A 16194-nucleotide genomic window follows, 5' to 3' on the forward strand; every position below is an offset into this window, starting at 1 on the left:
AATAACAAGAGGTAAAAAAGAGATTAAATTTCCATTTAGCTCTTTTCCCTCCACCCTCCCAATTAATTTCCTATGGATTTTTTTGTTTGCTTGGTTGGGTTTATTTTTTGCAAGAGACTAAAGTCAAGTCCAATCCTAAATCTTTTCTAGTGTGATGTTTGAAGAACTCTAAATTCACTTTCCATTGGCACCCGAATTACTCTGACATTTACTTGGGGAAAGGCTCAGTTGTCAATAGTTATCTCACTGCTTTGCTGGGTTTCTTCTCTGAAAGTAACTACAAGTCAAAGCAGGGCTTCTCTCCTCTGAGGGCATGGCTACTTGAAAACACAAGTAGGACTCAGATTCCAGGAAAGAGGGAGACTGAAGGATAGGGTGCTCTCATCCCAGCTGGATATATCTGTGTACATGCAGCCTTGACACAGAGTGTCATTTTTGTCCAAGATCCACAGCCATGCTGGTATCTTGGTTTACTGGTGAGTAGAACTTGCAAATGTCAGGACAGAATGGGTCCTTGGACATAAGGACACATTAAAGCCCTGAACACCAACTTGGGATCAACATTAATGTCCTGGAAGCCTGGAAATGCCCTTGGCACTGAACTTCTCTAAGTGGTTTATGTGGCAGACAAGCACTTCTGGGAAAGCTGGTGCTTGAATCAGAACTCTTGAGTTCTTTTTCTCACTAAAACTCCTTTTTGCTTGCAGCTGTTTCCATCAGCTGAGCCTCCAGGTCCTTCACTCAATGCTCCAGCACAGGCACCTACTGAACTACCTCAGGCTGCAGGACAAGCACCTGCACAACCTCCAACTGCTGTACCTCCACCCAGCCAGGCTCCTCCAGCAGCCCCAGCAGCAGCCCCAGCAGCAGCAGCAGCCCCAGCAGCAGCCCAGGTAAGAGCAGACACCCTTCCTGCAGCTTTCAGGTTTGCCCTTAGCTGTTCAATTCCACATTTGCCAGAACAATCTGAAACAGTGGAAGTTTGACATATTATTGGCAACATTAAAATAGCTTTGATACTTTAATCAACCTCCTTCACATCTCTTTAACAAGGCCAGTATTTAATCCTTGAATTTTATGCAGCAGTTGAAACATCAGCAGCAGTGAAGGCTGGAGCAGTGTTGGTGTCAGTGACACTTGGGACAATGCACTAATAGAATATCTGACACTAGGGCCCAATATCTTATTTATTGGTAGCTTGTCCTAAGCTGAGCTTCATGAACTTGTGTCAGTGTGTTCTCTATAGCTCTTTGTGTGAATATGCTCTTTTTTATAGCACTACAAATGTTCTTCCTCACAGCTCTCTGTGTCAGTGTGTTATTCTTTATGGCTCTCTTCTGGTTCTTGTGGCTCAGTGGTTACTGTTTTGCAGAGCTCTGGGCTTCTCCATGAACCCTTGTTTGTTTTCACTGACCTGGTGGTTTTCAGCTTCAACAGAAGCCAGGTTGTGATCAGAAGCCCTGAGCTGCATTGCTGGGCCAAAAGCACCTTGGAGTAAAATGCTAGTTTTAAACAAAGTGTTATTTTCCTTTTCTCTTGTGAAAAAACAAGTGGTCTAGATGAAAAACACTTGGTCAAGACTTCTATGCTTAAATTATCGGCCTGGTGTTGTGTCTGTCTTGTTCCTGCAGGTATAAAATCCTTGCCTCAGCATGGGCAGTACAGGTGACTGACCCCTCTCTGTTTTATTTGAGTTTTTTTGGTGGAGATTGGATTACACTTAGCTCTGTACTGGAAATATCACAAATGCTGTAACAAGTGCAGGGCAACTCCTGGATCGTCCCTGCTGGAAATCTGCTGCTAACCAATATGAAATTATTTGATTACATGTTCCAATAGTTACTCAGAAGTAATTTGGATTTGAAAATAGGCAGCTATAAAATTGCTGCTAGATGCTCTAAAAGCCTTTGCTTTAATGGAAAAAAGGTAACTGAGAGTACATGCTAATCTGCCAGTTCAATTTTTTCCTCATAGTGTTGTATCAGGTTTTTAAATCAGATGTTTGGGGCAGGGATTAAAGCACAGGAGGTCTTGAAACAGTCATGACTGTCTAAAAACCTTACATTTTAATGCAAAGCAAGTAATCTTTTTACATTTAGCATTTCTGAAGTCTCCTGGTATTTCTCAAAGTTGTGCAGCTTTTACTCTTTTCAAGGCAATTGCAGAGACCCTCCTGTTTAAGTGTGGAGTTTTCCTGGTTCATTGATGTGTTATCTTTCTCACTGTAGTGCCATGATTCCAATGATGAGTCTAACTCTTACTTGTATGTACAGTTGATCAAGGTTATCTCTGGTTTTAAAACCAGAGCAAGGTATTGTTAACCTGCCTTAAAATGATGTAATCCTATTGCAGGCCCCACCTCCAGCCCCTGCTGCAGCTCCGGTACAGGAAGATGTGAGAGTCCCCATCAACCTTGTATTAAGGTTAAGGTAAGGACACAAAAGTGACCTATTCTGTTAACATGAGCCTTTGTAGAGAGGCCCACTGGCACTCTTCTGTGCCTTTTAATTAATAGGGTGGTGGTTAAGTGTTTGTCAGCTTAGATTTCATCTGCTCTTCTGCAGCTGTGACCTGGAAAAGCAGTTTATCACATCCACTTTGGTTGGGCGAAACCTGTATTGAAAGAGGTTTTGATATTTGTGTAAACATTTCTAAACTCTCATGGAGTGGGAAAGAGGAACTAGCTGGGTTCCCTAAAAGGATTCAGGGATCCAGGGGTTCTGGCCTTGTGCAGGACCATCTTAGTCTTCATGCATAACTTCACACTTCAGCCAGTTCTGAGAGTGAAGAGCTTTTACTTACCCAGTTCAGGGAGTGGATTCTGGTCTGTGCCACTGGGAACAGGCAGAGAAAAGAATCTTTCAATGCTCATTACCCACACTGCTATTTCTCATTAAAAGAACCTGCCTCTCATCACTGGAGGCATTCTGGTTGTTAGTGGGCATTGAAGTGGGAATTCTGAGCATCACTTCCATAATGTGTGTGCACCTGAAGCCAGTGGGCTCTTCCCTCCTCTGAAACGTGCTCCAAGGATATCTCTGCTGAGGGATCTGAGTCGTTGAGACAGTGGAACAGCATGGCATTGTAGCAGAGACATGGCACTCGCCTATCCTGGACTGGCCCAGGCCTCTGTCAGGCTGGGAAGCAGACTGCTGCTTCCACATGCACATCCAAGTGATGAGTTTCTGCCTTTGAGGGGATAGAGTGCAATGAATTCACAGACTGATTATTCAATGACAGCACTTTCTTTTGGCCACCTATCATGCCATGAAATGGTCTCTCTTATATAAAATTCTCTTCTTTCCACAGGAATTCAAATAAAGAGCTCCATGATATTCGGTTTGAATTCACCCCAGGGAAAGGTGAGCTGGTGGGAAATTCCAGTGTGTGAAGAGGAAGTTATGTGTTTGGTATTGTGCTGTTGTGTGAGTGTCTGTCCACAGTGCCTTCTTAAGGGCTTGTTGTGGTTGTACTTGGAACATGAGTGAAACTCATGCATATGGCTAAAGTGCAGCCCTTCAGTGAATTCTAGTGAATTCACAACACCTGGTGTGCACCCTGTGTGCACCCTGTCTTTTGTGAAGAGCATTTCTGCTATTTGGTTTGTACAAGATCCTTTGGTTTCTGTGTGGTGCCTTCACCAGCTGGACAATTTCTGCTCTGTGGTGATGGCTCTTGGGTTTTTCCCCAACAGATACTGCAGATGGTGTGTCTCAGGAGCTCATTTCAGCAGGTCTTGTTGATGGCAGAGATCTGGTAATAGGTAATTACAAATTATTTTTTCTGCTCTAACTATTTCATTCATTTTTTGTATGTTAAAAATTACCTGATTAGTGGGTGATAGGAAAATTTCCTCTGGCCTTGTCTATACCCCAGTGGCCCTGCACAACTGGGACAGGCAACCCCCAATTTGCAAGAAGATGATTTAGTTGGTAACATTGTGAAACAAATGTTCCTTGTAATGCAGAATGAAGTCTAATTGATGCATTAGCCAAATCATTATCATCTGACAGAGATGCATCACCAAAGTGCTGCACAAGCCTGTCCTGCTCACAGGTCCTGTGCAAGAGAGCTCTGGGACTGGAATCAGCCAGGATTTTTGGGTTTGATTAGGGCTGGGGAAGAAAGTGTGAGTTGCACATGCACTGGGGCAGCAGCACGAGTTTTATGGGGGGAACAGCTGCCTCAAAAAGCAGTTTGCTAAATAAACAAATCCTCCTGTGCAGCAGGTGAGACTTAAACTGTCAGCACTGCCTGTGTATTCCAACTGCAGCAAGCAAAGCTGTTCTTTGGACACAGGAACAGCTGCTAGGGCAAAATTACCTGAATTTCCAGATGCAGTTGGGCATTTATTACTATTGATCCCATCACATCCTGGGAAAAATAACTACCTCTGAAAGAGTAATGTGGTAACAATAACAGCATTTTCACAGTTCAAAGCTTTAGGTTTAAGTAGACTGAGTCTAAATGAGACCTAAACCTTTCCTTATCAGTGTAAAAATTCAAAGTTTGTTAAGTAATAGAAAGAGAACTAATGAGTTTGGGATGTTTTTCTCCAGCCTGCCCTAATATTTGCCCATTTTCTTTGTGTCTGTGTGATTTCAGTTGCAGCTAATTTGCAGAAAATTGTGGAAGAGCCCCAGGCAAACAGATCCATCACTTTCAGACTGGTATTTATTCCTGTTCCCTAATTGATCCAGTTGTCCCTTGCAAGGAGAAGGCATTGCATGTAGATGTTTACTGCAGGCATCTGATGTATGCACTCTAAATCCTCCCCTCTTTCCCAAAGCTGCTTACTGGTTGTATAACTGTAGGCACTGCAGCCTCCCTGCTTGTATCCTCTGAGCAGCACCTGGGATAAATAAGCATGAGATGATGTGTTAATTAATATATGTAAATGTTGCAGAGGGGTATTTTTGGGGCTTGGAATGTGCACCTGCAGAAATATTTCAAGGCAGGTGGATAGGCTAAGAATTGCCACAGACTCTTGGTGGAAGGGAATGAGGGAGGATCCAGATACATTGTTCCTGAGGGGGAAATGGGGAAATGAAGAAGAAAAAAGGAAAATAAGCATGGTGGGCCAAAGAAGAGAGCCAAAACTGACTGTAGAGCAGGGTAATCTTTCAGAGGTGGTGAAATTGAGGGGGAGTTACAGTGGCAAAGCGAAGGTGCAACCAGGTTATTGGGAGTGAAGCTGTAAGTGCTCTTATATTTTACTCTTCCTGTAGGGAGTTTTCACTTGTTTTACTCCAGTTACTGCACATATAATTTCTAGCTGGAGCAGACATTGGCAAAACTTCAGTCCCAGCCCTTCATACCTTCAAAAAAAAAAAGCAAAAATACAAAAGCACTCAATTTTAACTTTGGGTAGTGCAAGTTGCTGAATACAGTGCAAAGCTGTCCTGTGGCTGCTTCCTCCCCCCACCCTGTCTGATACACCTGCTTGTGGTTTCTGCTGGAAGGTAGAGCATGTGTGTTGCTATTTGGATCTCTCTTCCCTGTTCCAGGCATCTGGTGTCGACGGCTCAGAAATTCCGGATGATGGCAAACTTATAGGATTTGCACAGCTCAGCATCAGCTAAACATTGGTCCCAGGAGATGTTTCCCAACAGAGAACCCACATGTGCATATTCGTAATGCTTCTGTTAGCCTAAAAAAAAAACCACTACTGCCAAAGAATTGAACTACAGCCCCCTTCCTAGAAGCTTTAACATTTTCCTTAATAGGATCACAAACCTTCCTGAAATTACCGATGACGTTTACACCTTTTGTAAACAACTCTCATGTTTTTGTATCTGTCATCTCAAACATGCAGACCCAACACGTCATTGCCTGCATGTTCATTTTATTATTGCCTTACTTTAAAGAAAAATACTACTGAGTACGAAGCAGGGGGTTCCACTGCTCTGATGATCTTGCCTAAGTGTTTGCTTACATGTGGTTTCATTTTTTTTCACTTGCTGTTTTTGCACAAGTTTTAATACTGAACGGATTTTTTTTCTTTTTTGTTCTTTACCTGCTTCTCCTTCTATCTGAAACACCAATGTAAATGTTGTTTGGGTCACCTGGAGTGCTGAGAAATCTGCTTCTCTTTGGCTGTGCATTTTAAAATGCTGGTTTGAATGCTTGCACCTGAGAAAGCAAGCAGAGTCTTAACCCACAGGAGGGAGAGCTTCCTTCCCTTGTGTTTGTGTTTTGGAGAAGTTCCTTGACTTTGAGGTGTTAGAAGTCAGCTTCCCTGTGTAAACTGCCTTAATTTTTTTCTTTTTTCTTTATCATTTTGGTTCTCTCCACATGAGTGCCAGGCATGGCATGAGGGCTGAACCTTTTAATTTACATTCAGCAGTCCTTGCTGCTTGCTTTCATTCTGCATCTTATACGTAGTCTGTTCTTGAAGCAGACCAGGGAGGCATTGCTGCCTGGAAACTGGTCTTTCAGATGGTGAACTCAATATCCATGGTCACAGGGAGAGGAGATCTATGTCACTCTGCCTTTGGAACAGATGCACTTCCAAGTGTCCCTGAAACCCAGTTTGGTCATGCCTGCCTGGCCTCCCAACGTGTTCCCCAGTCCTTTGCAAGCTGGTACCCGTGGAACCATCCCTGTCGTGTTTTACAGCAATAAAGAATCACCAGTAGAGTGGCTGTGCTGGGCAAAAGCGGGCGCTGGGTTTGTCCCTCCTGCACTCAATCCCTTGGGTCGTGGGGCTGCGCGTCAGCCCAAGCCTCGACGTTTGATCAGGATGTCACTGCACCCCTGTCACACACGTATTTAGCTTTTCTTTCCATGTGGTGTTGAAGTTGAGTTTCTACATGAATAATATAAATTATGCTCTGAGTTTGATAAGAGACACTTGTAATGCAATATGTGAATAATAAATGGTGTTGACTTTTTTTTTCCTACTGTTTCACAGTTGGCCTTTGTAACTGCTCTTGGCTCTGGAGTGTTTTCTACACAGAAGTTGTAAGTCTGTAATTTAACATGCAGATGGAAACGAGTTTTGTTTCCATCAGATACAAGCAATGCAGAAACAGAGCGGAATGACTAGGTTCAATTAGGACTTTTGTTCTGTTTCTTTCTTTTTTTTTTTTTTTAATTTCCAAGTCTTCAGATGAACAATCTGTATTTATATCTTGTTCTCTATGAGCAGCTGTGGAAGCTTCCTGAATTGTGCATGTTCTTTTCTTACTGCCCTTATTGCTTGTAGCCTCTGGGTGGATATTGGGTGTGTCCCCATGGGCTGTTTGCAGCCTCATGGCTGGTGAGTGTGAAGGGGAGGGAGAGGAAGATGAGAATTTGGGAGTGAGATCATCCTGGGGTGCTGAGCCCAGGAAGCAAGTGCCCGATAGCAGGGAGTTGGTGGTGGCTGCGTTGGCAAGTGTGTGTTGGCACCATTCCCTGTTGCCTGACACAAAGCACTCCCTACAGTGTTCCCCCATTGAGCTTGTTGGCTGGGGAAGAGCAGGCTGGCACCTTGATTTTCCCGTCACCCTGTGCTCAGTGTGGATGTGTTGGGAGCCTTTAGGATACAGAGACAAGGTAGTTGTGGTACAGTATTATTTTCCCTCTGCCTGCATGCCCTGGGGACCTCCTCATTCATTTGTGTACTGGTGCTGAGGAAGGTTAGGACTCAAACTGCTCAAATGGAACAATGCAGCATCTATTTATTGTTATTCCCCATTTTCCCAAGCCAGGACTTAGAGAGCTTGAGCTCACGCTAACCCAAGGTTCCGTAGTTCTTTAATGGAAAATAAGTGAGGAAGAAGCTGATGGGTTTTGCTCTATGGATCTCCAGATCTTTTGGGCTGGGATCCAGAATATTTACTTGGGCTATTACAGTGCTAGACAACTGTCTTTTCTGATGTTGTTCCAGTAAGTGCCAATGCTGTTCATAATTGTTTTCCAGTGTCATTAAGAATTTGGTTTTTGTGCAAATTTCTGATCTGAACCTGGAAGCAGGTGGTAATTTTAAGTTAGTTCCTACTTTCAAGGACAATGCTCTGTTAATGAAAACGGATCCTCTTCACAACTTTGGTGTATTGTAGATTATAATGAAAGATGTAAAATAGTCAGGCTTTTTTTTCCTTTTTTGGACTTTGTATTTTACTGCATGTGTCTAATTTTTAATCAATAAAGAACAAATTGTCCATTGCCAGGTGTTTGATGTGTGGTTGGCTTGTCACTGGGTTGGTTGGTGTGTCTTGAGGAAGAGGTTTGTCTGAGTGGTGTCTGCAACCCCTGGGGGTGTTTGTTTGGAGTGGTGGGAGGTTTGACAGCCCCAAGGAAGACTCAGTGGGGAAAGGGAGATCAGGTCCAGGCTGGATGGGGCTCCGAGTAACGTGGTCTGAGGGGAGGTGTCCCTGCCCATGGCAGGGGTGGAACTGGATGAGTTTTAAGGTGCCTTCCGACCCAAACCATTCCATGCGTGCATCTCTGCAGGAGCTGTGTGCAGAAATAGAGCCAGAAGGGCACTCAGGATGGTGCCCTGAGAGCTTGTCTATAGCCAAGAGGTTTGCTCCAAGCTCTGCATGCCATGTGCAACTGGGAATGAGCTTCCCCTGTCCAGGAATGCCTCAGGATGACACAGGCTGGTGTGAAAGTGGGAGGATTTATACCCTGACAAACAGTGAGATCATGAAGTGCACTCCCTCCTCTCCTCCACAATAATTGTTCTTTGTGGGTGCCCTGGTCAGCCCCAGTGGGGCATCCATGGTCTGTTCTCCAGCATGCTGTACAATGCCCTTCTCATGGATCTGTGGGCAGCAGGAGTATCCAAGTGGCTTTTGGGCACCTCATCGACATCACAAAGGACCCCAGGCAAATGCTTTTCCTACATGAGGGATTGAGCAGTGCTAGACTCGAGTTCTTGATGATCATTTTAGGCATTTTGGCCTCAAGCACCATTGCCCTGTGTCAAATTTCTCCAACCCTTTACCCTTTCCCCAAGTTCTTCCTGCATTTAGCCCCTAGCAGCTGCAGGGTGGCCCAGAACTGGTGGAAAGGGATGTCCTGTGCCTGGCTTGCTTGTGTTGCACAGGGAAGCTGCAAAAGATGAAGGGAATGGCAGCTCCCGTCCCCTGGAATCACAGTGAACTGGCTGCCCATCCTCATCTCTGGTTCTGCCCATCCATTAACATAATTCCCTTTACTCCTCTGGGCTTTTCCCAGCTCTGCATCATGCTGGGCTTGTTTTGGCCCCTCTGAACATGGCTTTCCTGATGGTTCAGCAATTGCAGCTGTTGTAGTCACTGTGGAGAAGAGTCTGTTCCCTGTCCATGCCACCTGGCCCTGGCAGAGGAGCTGGCCCAGGTTTCCTGAAGCAGGGGTCTTTCTGCTCTAGCCAGCACTGGATGTTTGTGGGTGGCACAGGGATGATTAATATATTACAAGATGTACTTCTAGTGACTGCCTATGACTGCAGAGCTTATCTGAGGTTTAAACATTAATTCCAGCCCTCTGGGAAGTCTGTCCCAGCACTGTCCTGTCCCAGACACAGCCACCAATGTCAGGCATTGGGGAAATTTTGAAAGCAATTGGTGATTTTGGGCGATTCCAGAAATGCCTGGTGCTGTTGTCTGTGATCCCCTGCCTCAGTGTGGCTTTCCACCAGTTTTGCCAGCTTTTCATGGTCCCCTATGTGCCTCACCACTGTGACACCAGCTGGATCCGCGCCGTCGGCCCCAACCTGACGGAGGAAGAGCAGCTGAACCTCACCCTGCCCCGGGGCGCCGATGGCAACTTTGAGCAGTGCTCCATGTTCTCCCCGGTGGACTGGGACCTGGATTCCATCCTGGCCTATGGACTGAACCACACCGAGAAGTGCAGCAGTGGCTGGGTGTACCCCACAGAACAGCCACCCTCCCTGCTGACCGAGGTCTGTACCTGCTGCTGGATGTGCTGGGTGTGGAAGGGATGGGACACTCAAATGGCCACAGCTCCCCCAGAGCTGGTGCCTGACCATGGTGCAGTTGGGATTTACAGCAGGTGTGGGCTGGGGACCTTGGCTCCACCATGCAGGACCCAGGTGTGGTCCTGGAGAGGGTGCAGGCTGTGACAGAGGTGCCAGTGAGGAGATGAATTACTCCTGGAGAGACCTCCTGCCCCTGTGGGTTTCCACATCCCTCTGCATACAGGGGTTAACCTTTCCAACTTAATATCATGGAATGGTTTGGCTCAAAAGGGTCCTTTAAAAGTCATCTAGTCCAACCCCAAATATCACAATTTTTAGATAAGAAAGATGCTAAATTAAGAGAAAGGAAAATAGGTTTAGATTAAATGTTAGGAAGAAATTCTTCCCTGTCAGGGTGGTAAAGCCCTAGCACAGGTTGCCCAGAGAAGCTGTGGCTGTCCCATCCCTGGAAGTGTTCAAAGCCAGGTTGGATGGGGCTCTGATTTATCTGATCTAGTGTAAGGTGCCCTGCCCATGGCAAGAGAGTTCAAATTAGATGATCTTGAATGTCCCTTCCAACCCAAACCATTTTATGGTCCTATGATCCTTCTTCTGTCAGTCCTTCCACTGATGCCCTTTGGATGCTGGCAATTGCAGGACATCTCTTTAACAGAAACTGCTTGTCCCAGGAATCAGCATTCCATCTTTTCTCCTCTGGGGGTTCAGGTGTCTGGCAGGAAGCAAGCTGCTGCTTCTGTCCCCAGGCCCAGCTGACTAGGAGGCTTCCCTGGTTGGCTGGGCTGGACAAGGGGGACTCCTGCAGGTCCCAGTGCATGGGACCCCACTGAGTGCCCCAAGGGCTTGTCCCACCTCTGACTTTTGTTCCCTGTGCATACTGTGGGGATTCACATCCTTGGAAGTGGGGATACCAAAGCATTTGTTTCTCCTTTCTCCAGTTTGACCTGGTGTGTGACAGGAAGGACCTCAATGACATTGCCCAGGCCATCTACATGGCAGGGCTGCTCCTGGGATCCATGATCTTTGGGCCTCTGAGTGACAGGTGAGGAGCCACAACCCCCTGCCCAGGGTCTGTGCAAAGCCAGCGGAGCACAGACCGGGTGGTGTGAGCCTGTCTGGACTGTGCACCCTGTGCATTTTGTTACCACTTCTCACTACAGGGACCCTGACCAAAGTCCTTGGGTCCCATGAGGACATGGCCACACAGGGAGGGGAAGGGAGACAGACACAGCATGTGTACAGTGCTTTGCTTGTCACCCCACAGTCTACTCTGACCCTTATCAGGGTGATAAAAATCACTGTATAACCTGCTTGGCTCCTTGCCATCTCCACAGGGTCTCTCTAGACACCAATTGTGTCTTCCCTGTTTCTCTCCAGGATCGGCCGCCGACCAGTCATTCTGATCTCCATCTTCCTCCAGGGCTTGTTTGGCCTGGGAATTGCCTTTGTGCCCCATTTCTATCTGTACATGGCCTTCAGGTGTGTGGTGGGGGCCTCCGTGTCAGGGATCACCATGACAATACTGGCCTTAGGTGAGTAGGATGCCCTTGCCCGGGGGCATCTCCAGATGCAATAGAAAAGTCTTCAAAGAAATAAAAGTATCTGTGTTTGACTAGAAAAACATCGTGGTGAGGACAGGTCTAGATCTTCACTGTCCTTTGGAATTTTGGCAACTTCTCAGCCCTCAGTCAGAGCTTTGGGGAGCATCTCTCTCCAGCTAATGCTCAGAGGAGGGCAAGGGGAGTGTCCCAGAACAGGAAGTCAGTCTAATCCTCACCTCCAGAATAACTCTTCTCCAGGGAAACACCTGTTTGCCTCAGGGGAAATAATCTGGATGACTCTGAGCCTTCCTTCTTCCTTTCAGCTACAGAATGGATCGGGGTCTCCTCCCGGCCAAAGGCAGTGCTCACTTCTCACTGCTGCTTCGCCATCGGGCAGATGATTTTGGCTGGTTTGAGTTACGGAATTCCCAACTGGAGGCTGCTGGAAATTGCAGGATCTGCTCCTATATTTGCCTTTTTCTTCTGCATCGGGTAAGTAGGATGTGGACAGAGCTCCTGCAGATATGACAGCAGTGTGAGGGTGTGAGTGAGGAGGAGGCAGCAGCACAGAACCAAGCTGGATCTTTCCCATCCCAGTGCAGCTGCTGGAGGAGCTGCTGCAGAGCTCAGCACGTCTCCCTGGGCACTGCACTGCTGGGAGCAGCAGCTGCTTTGCTTCAGGTCTCCAGATGTGGCCTTTGGAGCCTAAATTCAGGGTGTTTAGACCCCTTGATCCCATGGGCCATTCCCTTTAGAGCTGGGCTTGATGATCCTTGTGCGTCCCTTCCAAGGCTGAAGATTCTGTGGTTCTGGGATCTGATTCTGTGGTGGCCAAGGCTTGCTGGATGTGCTCCCAGAGAAAGGGGCTGTGGGGGAACTCAGCAGGACACAGCAGCATGTGCTGGCCTCCTCTCCTGGCAGGGTGCTCCCAGAGTCAGCTCGCTGGCTGGTGACCAAGGGCAGAATCGAGGAAGCCAAGAAGGTCCTGCAGAAGGCGGCAGCCACCAACAAGCGCAGCCTCCCACCAGAGCTCCTGCAGCAGGTACTGGGGGTCCTGGCCTCAGACACTGCCCTGGGCCTTGCAGCAGCCCCTGGAGCTCAGCTCATCCCAGAAACATCTCTGCATTCCCACTGGGGCTGGTCTGGCCATGGGCTGTGGGGGACTCCAGCTCCAGCTGAGCTCCCCAGGGATGAGGTCAGGGAAGAGGCCCAGCTTCGGCTGAGGCTCAGCCTGGAGCTTTCTGGGGTCCCCCTGGGCATGTGGGAAGGACTGAAATGCTTCCCTGGCTTTTCTCCTGGGAGGGTTCCAGGAGTGTGACTGATGAGCACAGAGCCTCTCTTTAGTCTCTGGCCTTCCATGCAGAAATGCCTGAAGGGCAGTTCCCTCCTTGCCCACCCCAAAGCTCCTACACTGGGGAGATGTTCATCCTGAGGAATCTCTCAGTCACTCCGCCCTGTGCTGGGCCGCCAGAGAGCAGTGGGGCTGCTCTCCCTGCCAGAGCACTGGGGCCACAGGCCTGTCCCAGTGATGCATCCCATGGTCTGCCGGTGGAAAAGGAGCTGGACATGGGTTTCCTTTTCCTGCTCTGACTCTTTTTCTGTGTTTTAAAGTTGAAGCCTGAGAAAGAGGTCAAGTCTGGAAGTTTCCTGGATCTCTTTCGGAAGAAGAACCTGCAGAAGGTGACTTTAATCATGTCATGTGTCTGGTAAGACATTCCCTGGTGCATTCTTCCCAAATTTCTTGGTGAAAGAAAAGAAGGGATTGACAATTAGTTATCAAGAAATTCACCTTGTGGCTTTTAAGTGTTATTTGATGGGTGGTTTTGCTTCTGGCTGTTTAAGATGCTTTGTAGGCAGGGTTATAGCATTTCCAGCTTTGGCAGGCCTGTGGTATTCCTCTGGTTTTACATCTCTTTGAAAATGCTGTGGCTTGGTCAAAATGTTGTAATTGGAGATCAATGCTGCATTTCCTCATGGCTGACACCTGCTCAGTGCCAACCTGCCTTGCTTTCAGGTTTGTGAACAGCTTTGTCTACTACGGGCTGAGTCTGAACGTGACAAATTTTGGCCTGGACATCTACCTGACCCAGCTGGCCTTTGGAGCAGTGGAAATCCCTGCCCGTGTTGGTTGTATCTTCATTCTGCAGAGGTTCGGGAGGAGGAAAACGCAGGCTGTTCTCCTGGTGCTGAGTGGCCTGGTGTGTCTGATCATCACTGGCATCCCTGAAGGTGAATGACCTCGTCCCACACGGAGAAGACATCCGCTGGGACAGGGAGGCACAGAGCCCCAACCCTTCGCTTGCTGTTCTGTCCTCCCAGCCAGGGTGGCTCACATCCCTCTAGGCCTGAGCTGACCCTGGCCACTCGGGCCTGGCCAAACCCACTGGGCCTGTTCCAAAAAACCAAAACTTTTCTTGCTGATGGCGATAGCGGGGGGCAGATCTGAGCCCAGCGTGCCCCCTGTCAACAGAGTTGTGCTCTGGAAAAAATAATCCCTAAGGAGGTGAATTGATGGATGCAGAGTGCACTGAAAGTGGCCGCCAGGCCAGAGCAGCCTGGTCCATGCTCAGACACTGTCAGAGGCCATGGCTCCCTGCAGGTGACACAGTTGTCCCTGCAATCCCCAGTCGCCATCCGTGAGTGTTGCTGAGCTCTCCCCCATCCACAGCAGTTGTCTCTCCTCCTCCCCTCAGACCAGCCCGTGGCAACCACCGTCCTGGCCACCATTGGCAAGTTTGCTGCCTCAGCCTCCTACTCCACCTCCTTCGTCTATGCTGCCGAGCTCTTCCCCACGGTCGTCAGGTGAGCTCTCCGCACACTTTGGAGTGACTAGCAGTGGTGGTGGGCCAGCAGCGCACTTGTCCCCAGGGCTCATCCCCGTGGTGGCCTGGGGGTGCTGACCCAGCCCGCAGCTGCCCCTCTCTCCCGCAGGCAGACGGGCGTGGGGCTGTGCTCCGTGTCGGCGCGGGTGGCCGGGATCCTGGCCCCGCTGGTCCGGCTCCTGGGCCAGCACCACCGCGCCATCCCCATGGCCATCTTCGGGAGCGCCCCCGTGCTGGGGGGGCTGCTCTGCGTGCTGCTGCCCGAGACCTGCGGCACCGACCTGGCCGATGACACAGGGGACGCCCCCCCCCCGGCTCAGGTGGGTCCCGGGTGCTGCCTCTGGGGTGGGGATGTGGGCAGCCAGCGCTGGGGGAGACCCTTGGCATTGCACTGGGGGTTTCTTTACAGAAGTGGGAGGGAATGGAGTGGGGCTGTCCCGCTGAGGAGGGAGGGGAGGAGACCCCATAATCCTGCATGTGGAAGTCATCCCTTCATTCCTGTCCATGGGATACAACAGCCAATGCTCAGCTTTCCTCCCTCTGCCCTCCTCAGGGAAGCGCTGGTGCCTTGTAGCCACATCCTCTGGCTTTCACACTCTCATAGCTCCCAGCCCTCCTTCCCCATGGGACCAGCTGGAATTGTACCCCAATACTTTTGTTGTCTTGCTGGGAGAAGGGTGTCCACAGGAACAGTCAGGAATGGGATCCAAGTTGCTGAAGGCTGCTCGTCTCAGGGACAGCTGCCATCAGCTCGTCACACAGCTTTCCTTGCTTTTACACCCTTTTCCCTTTCATCAGGTCTCTGAAAATGCCACCAGCAGCTCTCAGAATGGGCAGGTGAAAGGAAAAGGTGGTGGCCAAGACAATGAGAGCACGAAGACCACGTACTTCTAGCTGGGTCTGCAGGTGGCTGTGGATAAAGGCAGCCCAGTGCTGTGTGGGCACTGAGGACAGGCAAGGTCTCTCCTCCACAGGACACCACCTTTGCTTAGGCCATCACTGCCAATTCTTGGGTTTCCTTGTCTTTTTTGCCTTCCTGTATCTCCCTCTGTAGCTTGTCCTCAGGCACTGCAGGCTGTCACTGGTGTCCAACAGCGCTCTCACCAGAGAAAAAGAGGTGCTTTTACTTGAGGGGAAAAAGGAAAGAAATCAAGAATTAGAATGGAGGCGCTTCCTCTTCACTTTTCCAGTTATGTCTACAGGAAGGTGAGACTGTAAACTTAGTCCAGTGAGACACCCACTAGAGCGTTGAATAAAACTTGCAAGAGAGAGCTGGGCTCACTAACAGGAGAGCTGGAGCAGATGCAACACTGAAAATAATCTCACACTTGCAAGGAGTGATTTATCGTGACAGTCTAGCAAGATCATCTCGTTCTCTCATAAAAACACTCCTTTTTATTTTTTTTTTTTTTAATTTGAGAGCTGAGAAAAAAACATGCAAGGGAGCAAGGATGTCTAACAGGCATCGGAATTTTCCCTTCAGTGCTGATGGCTTTGAATTGATGCCTGTCATGATGCTTTGGGCATGGAAAAAGGTGCTGTTGGGCTGCAGTGTGGGACCAAATTGATTTGTCCATTCCAGGAAACTGAGGGATATTGTGGCAGTTGGTCTCTTAGAAAAAAAGTACAAATCTTTCTGGGAAATGTCAAGTCTTTTCTTCTCTGTTCTAATCTATTCTTTTTTTGCTGGATCCATTTTGTCTTTAAAAGATTCAGGACCGCTTTTTTCTTATACTGTGAAGAAAAAAAAGTGTTTTTCCTGTGCTTCCCTTCATATTATCTAAGGCCCCTCAGTCCAGCTTTCTTTTCCTACTGGATGTGGTGGCACAGAAGAAGCCTGGGAGCTGCACAGGTTCTTCCTCTTTGAGTGTACAGCTCAAAGTTTTTTTTCTGGTAGTGTCAAGAAATGTTAAACCACAGTATT

The 16194-nt window shown here is 48.3% G+C and overlaps 2 protein-coding genes across 4 annotated transcripts in view; both read left to right on the forward strand.

Moving 5' to 3' along the window:
• The window catches only part of OXSR1 (oxidative stress responsive kinase 1), an 86890-nt gene extending 79991 nt beyond the window's left edge, over positions 1 to 6899 (forward strand). For all 3 annotated transcript variants that reach the window (XM_059838923.1, XM_059838931.1, XM_059838937.1), the window contains 6 exons: positions 708 to 893; positions 2353 to 2429; positions 3310 to 3362; positions 3695 to 3763; positions 4606 to 4670; positions 5508 to 6899. In XM_059838923.1, the coding sequence (XP_059694906.1) occupies positions 708 to 893; positions 2353 to 2429; positions 3310 to 3362; positions 3695 to 3763; positions 4606 to 4670; positions 5508 to 5582 (525 nt within the window). In that variant the 3' untranslated portion in view covers positions 5583 to 6899. The remainder of the gene's footprint in view (positions 1 to 707; positions 894 to 2352; positions 2430 to 3309; positions 3363 to 3694; positions 3764 to 4605; positions 4671 to 5507) is intronic.
• A 2585-nt stretch (positions 6900 to 9484) lies between these two features.
• On the forward strand, positions 9485 to 15685 carry LOC132323569 (solute carrier family 22 member 13-like). Its single transcript, XM_059838951.1, has 10 exons — positions 9485 to 9874; positions 10846 to 10949; positions 11285 to 11439; positions 11772 to 11940; positions 12370 to 12490; positions 13060 to 13154; positions 13463 to 13677; positions 14142 to 14250; positions 14380 to 14590; positions 15069 to 15685. The coding sequence occupies exons 1-10, from the start codon at positions 9503 to 9505 to the stop codon at positions 15162 to 15164; spliced, it is 1647 nt and encodes a 548-aa protein (XP_059694934.1). The 5' UTR covers positions 9485 to 9502; the 3' UTR covers positions 15165 to 15685.
• The last annotated feature ends 509 nt before the right edge of the window (positions 15686 to 16194 follow it).

This window comes from Haemorhous mexicanus, chromosome 1 (genome assembly GCF_027477595.1).
Source record: "Haemorhous mexicanus isolate bHaeMex1 chromosome 1, bHaeMex1.pri, whole genome shotgun sequence".
Classification (NCBI taxonomy): Eukaryota; Metazoa; Chordata; class Aves; order Passeriformes; family Fringillidae; genus Haemorhous; species Haemorhous mexicanus.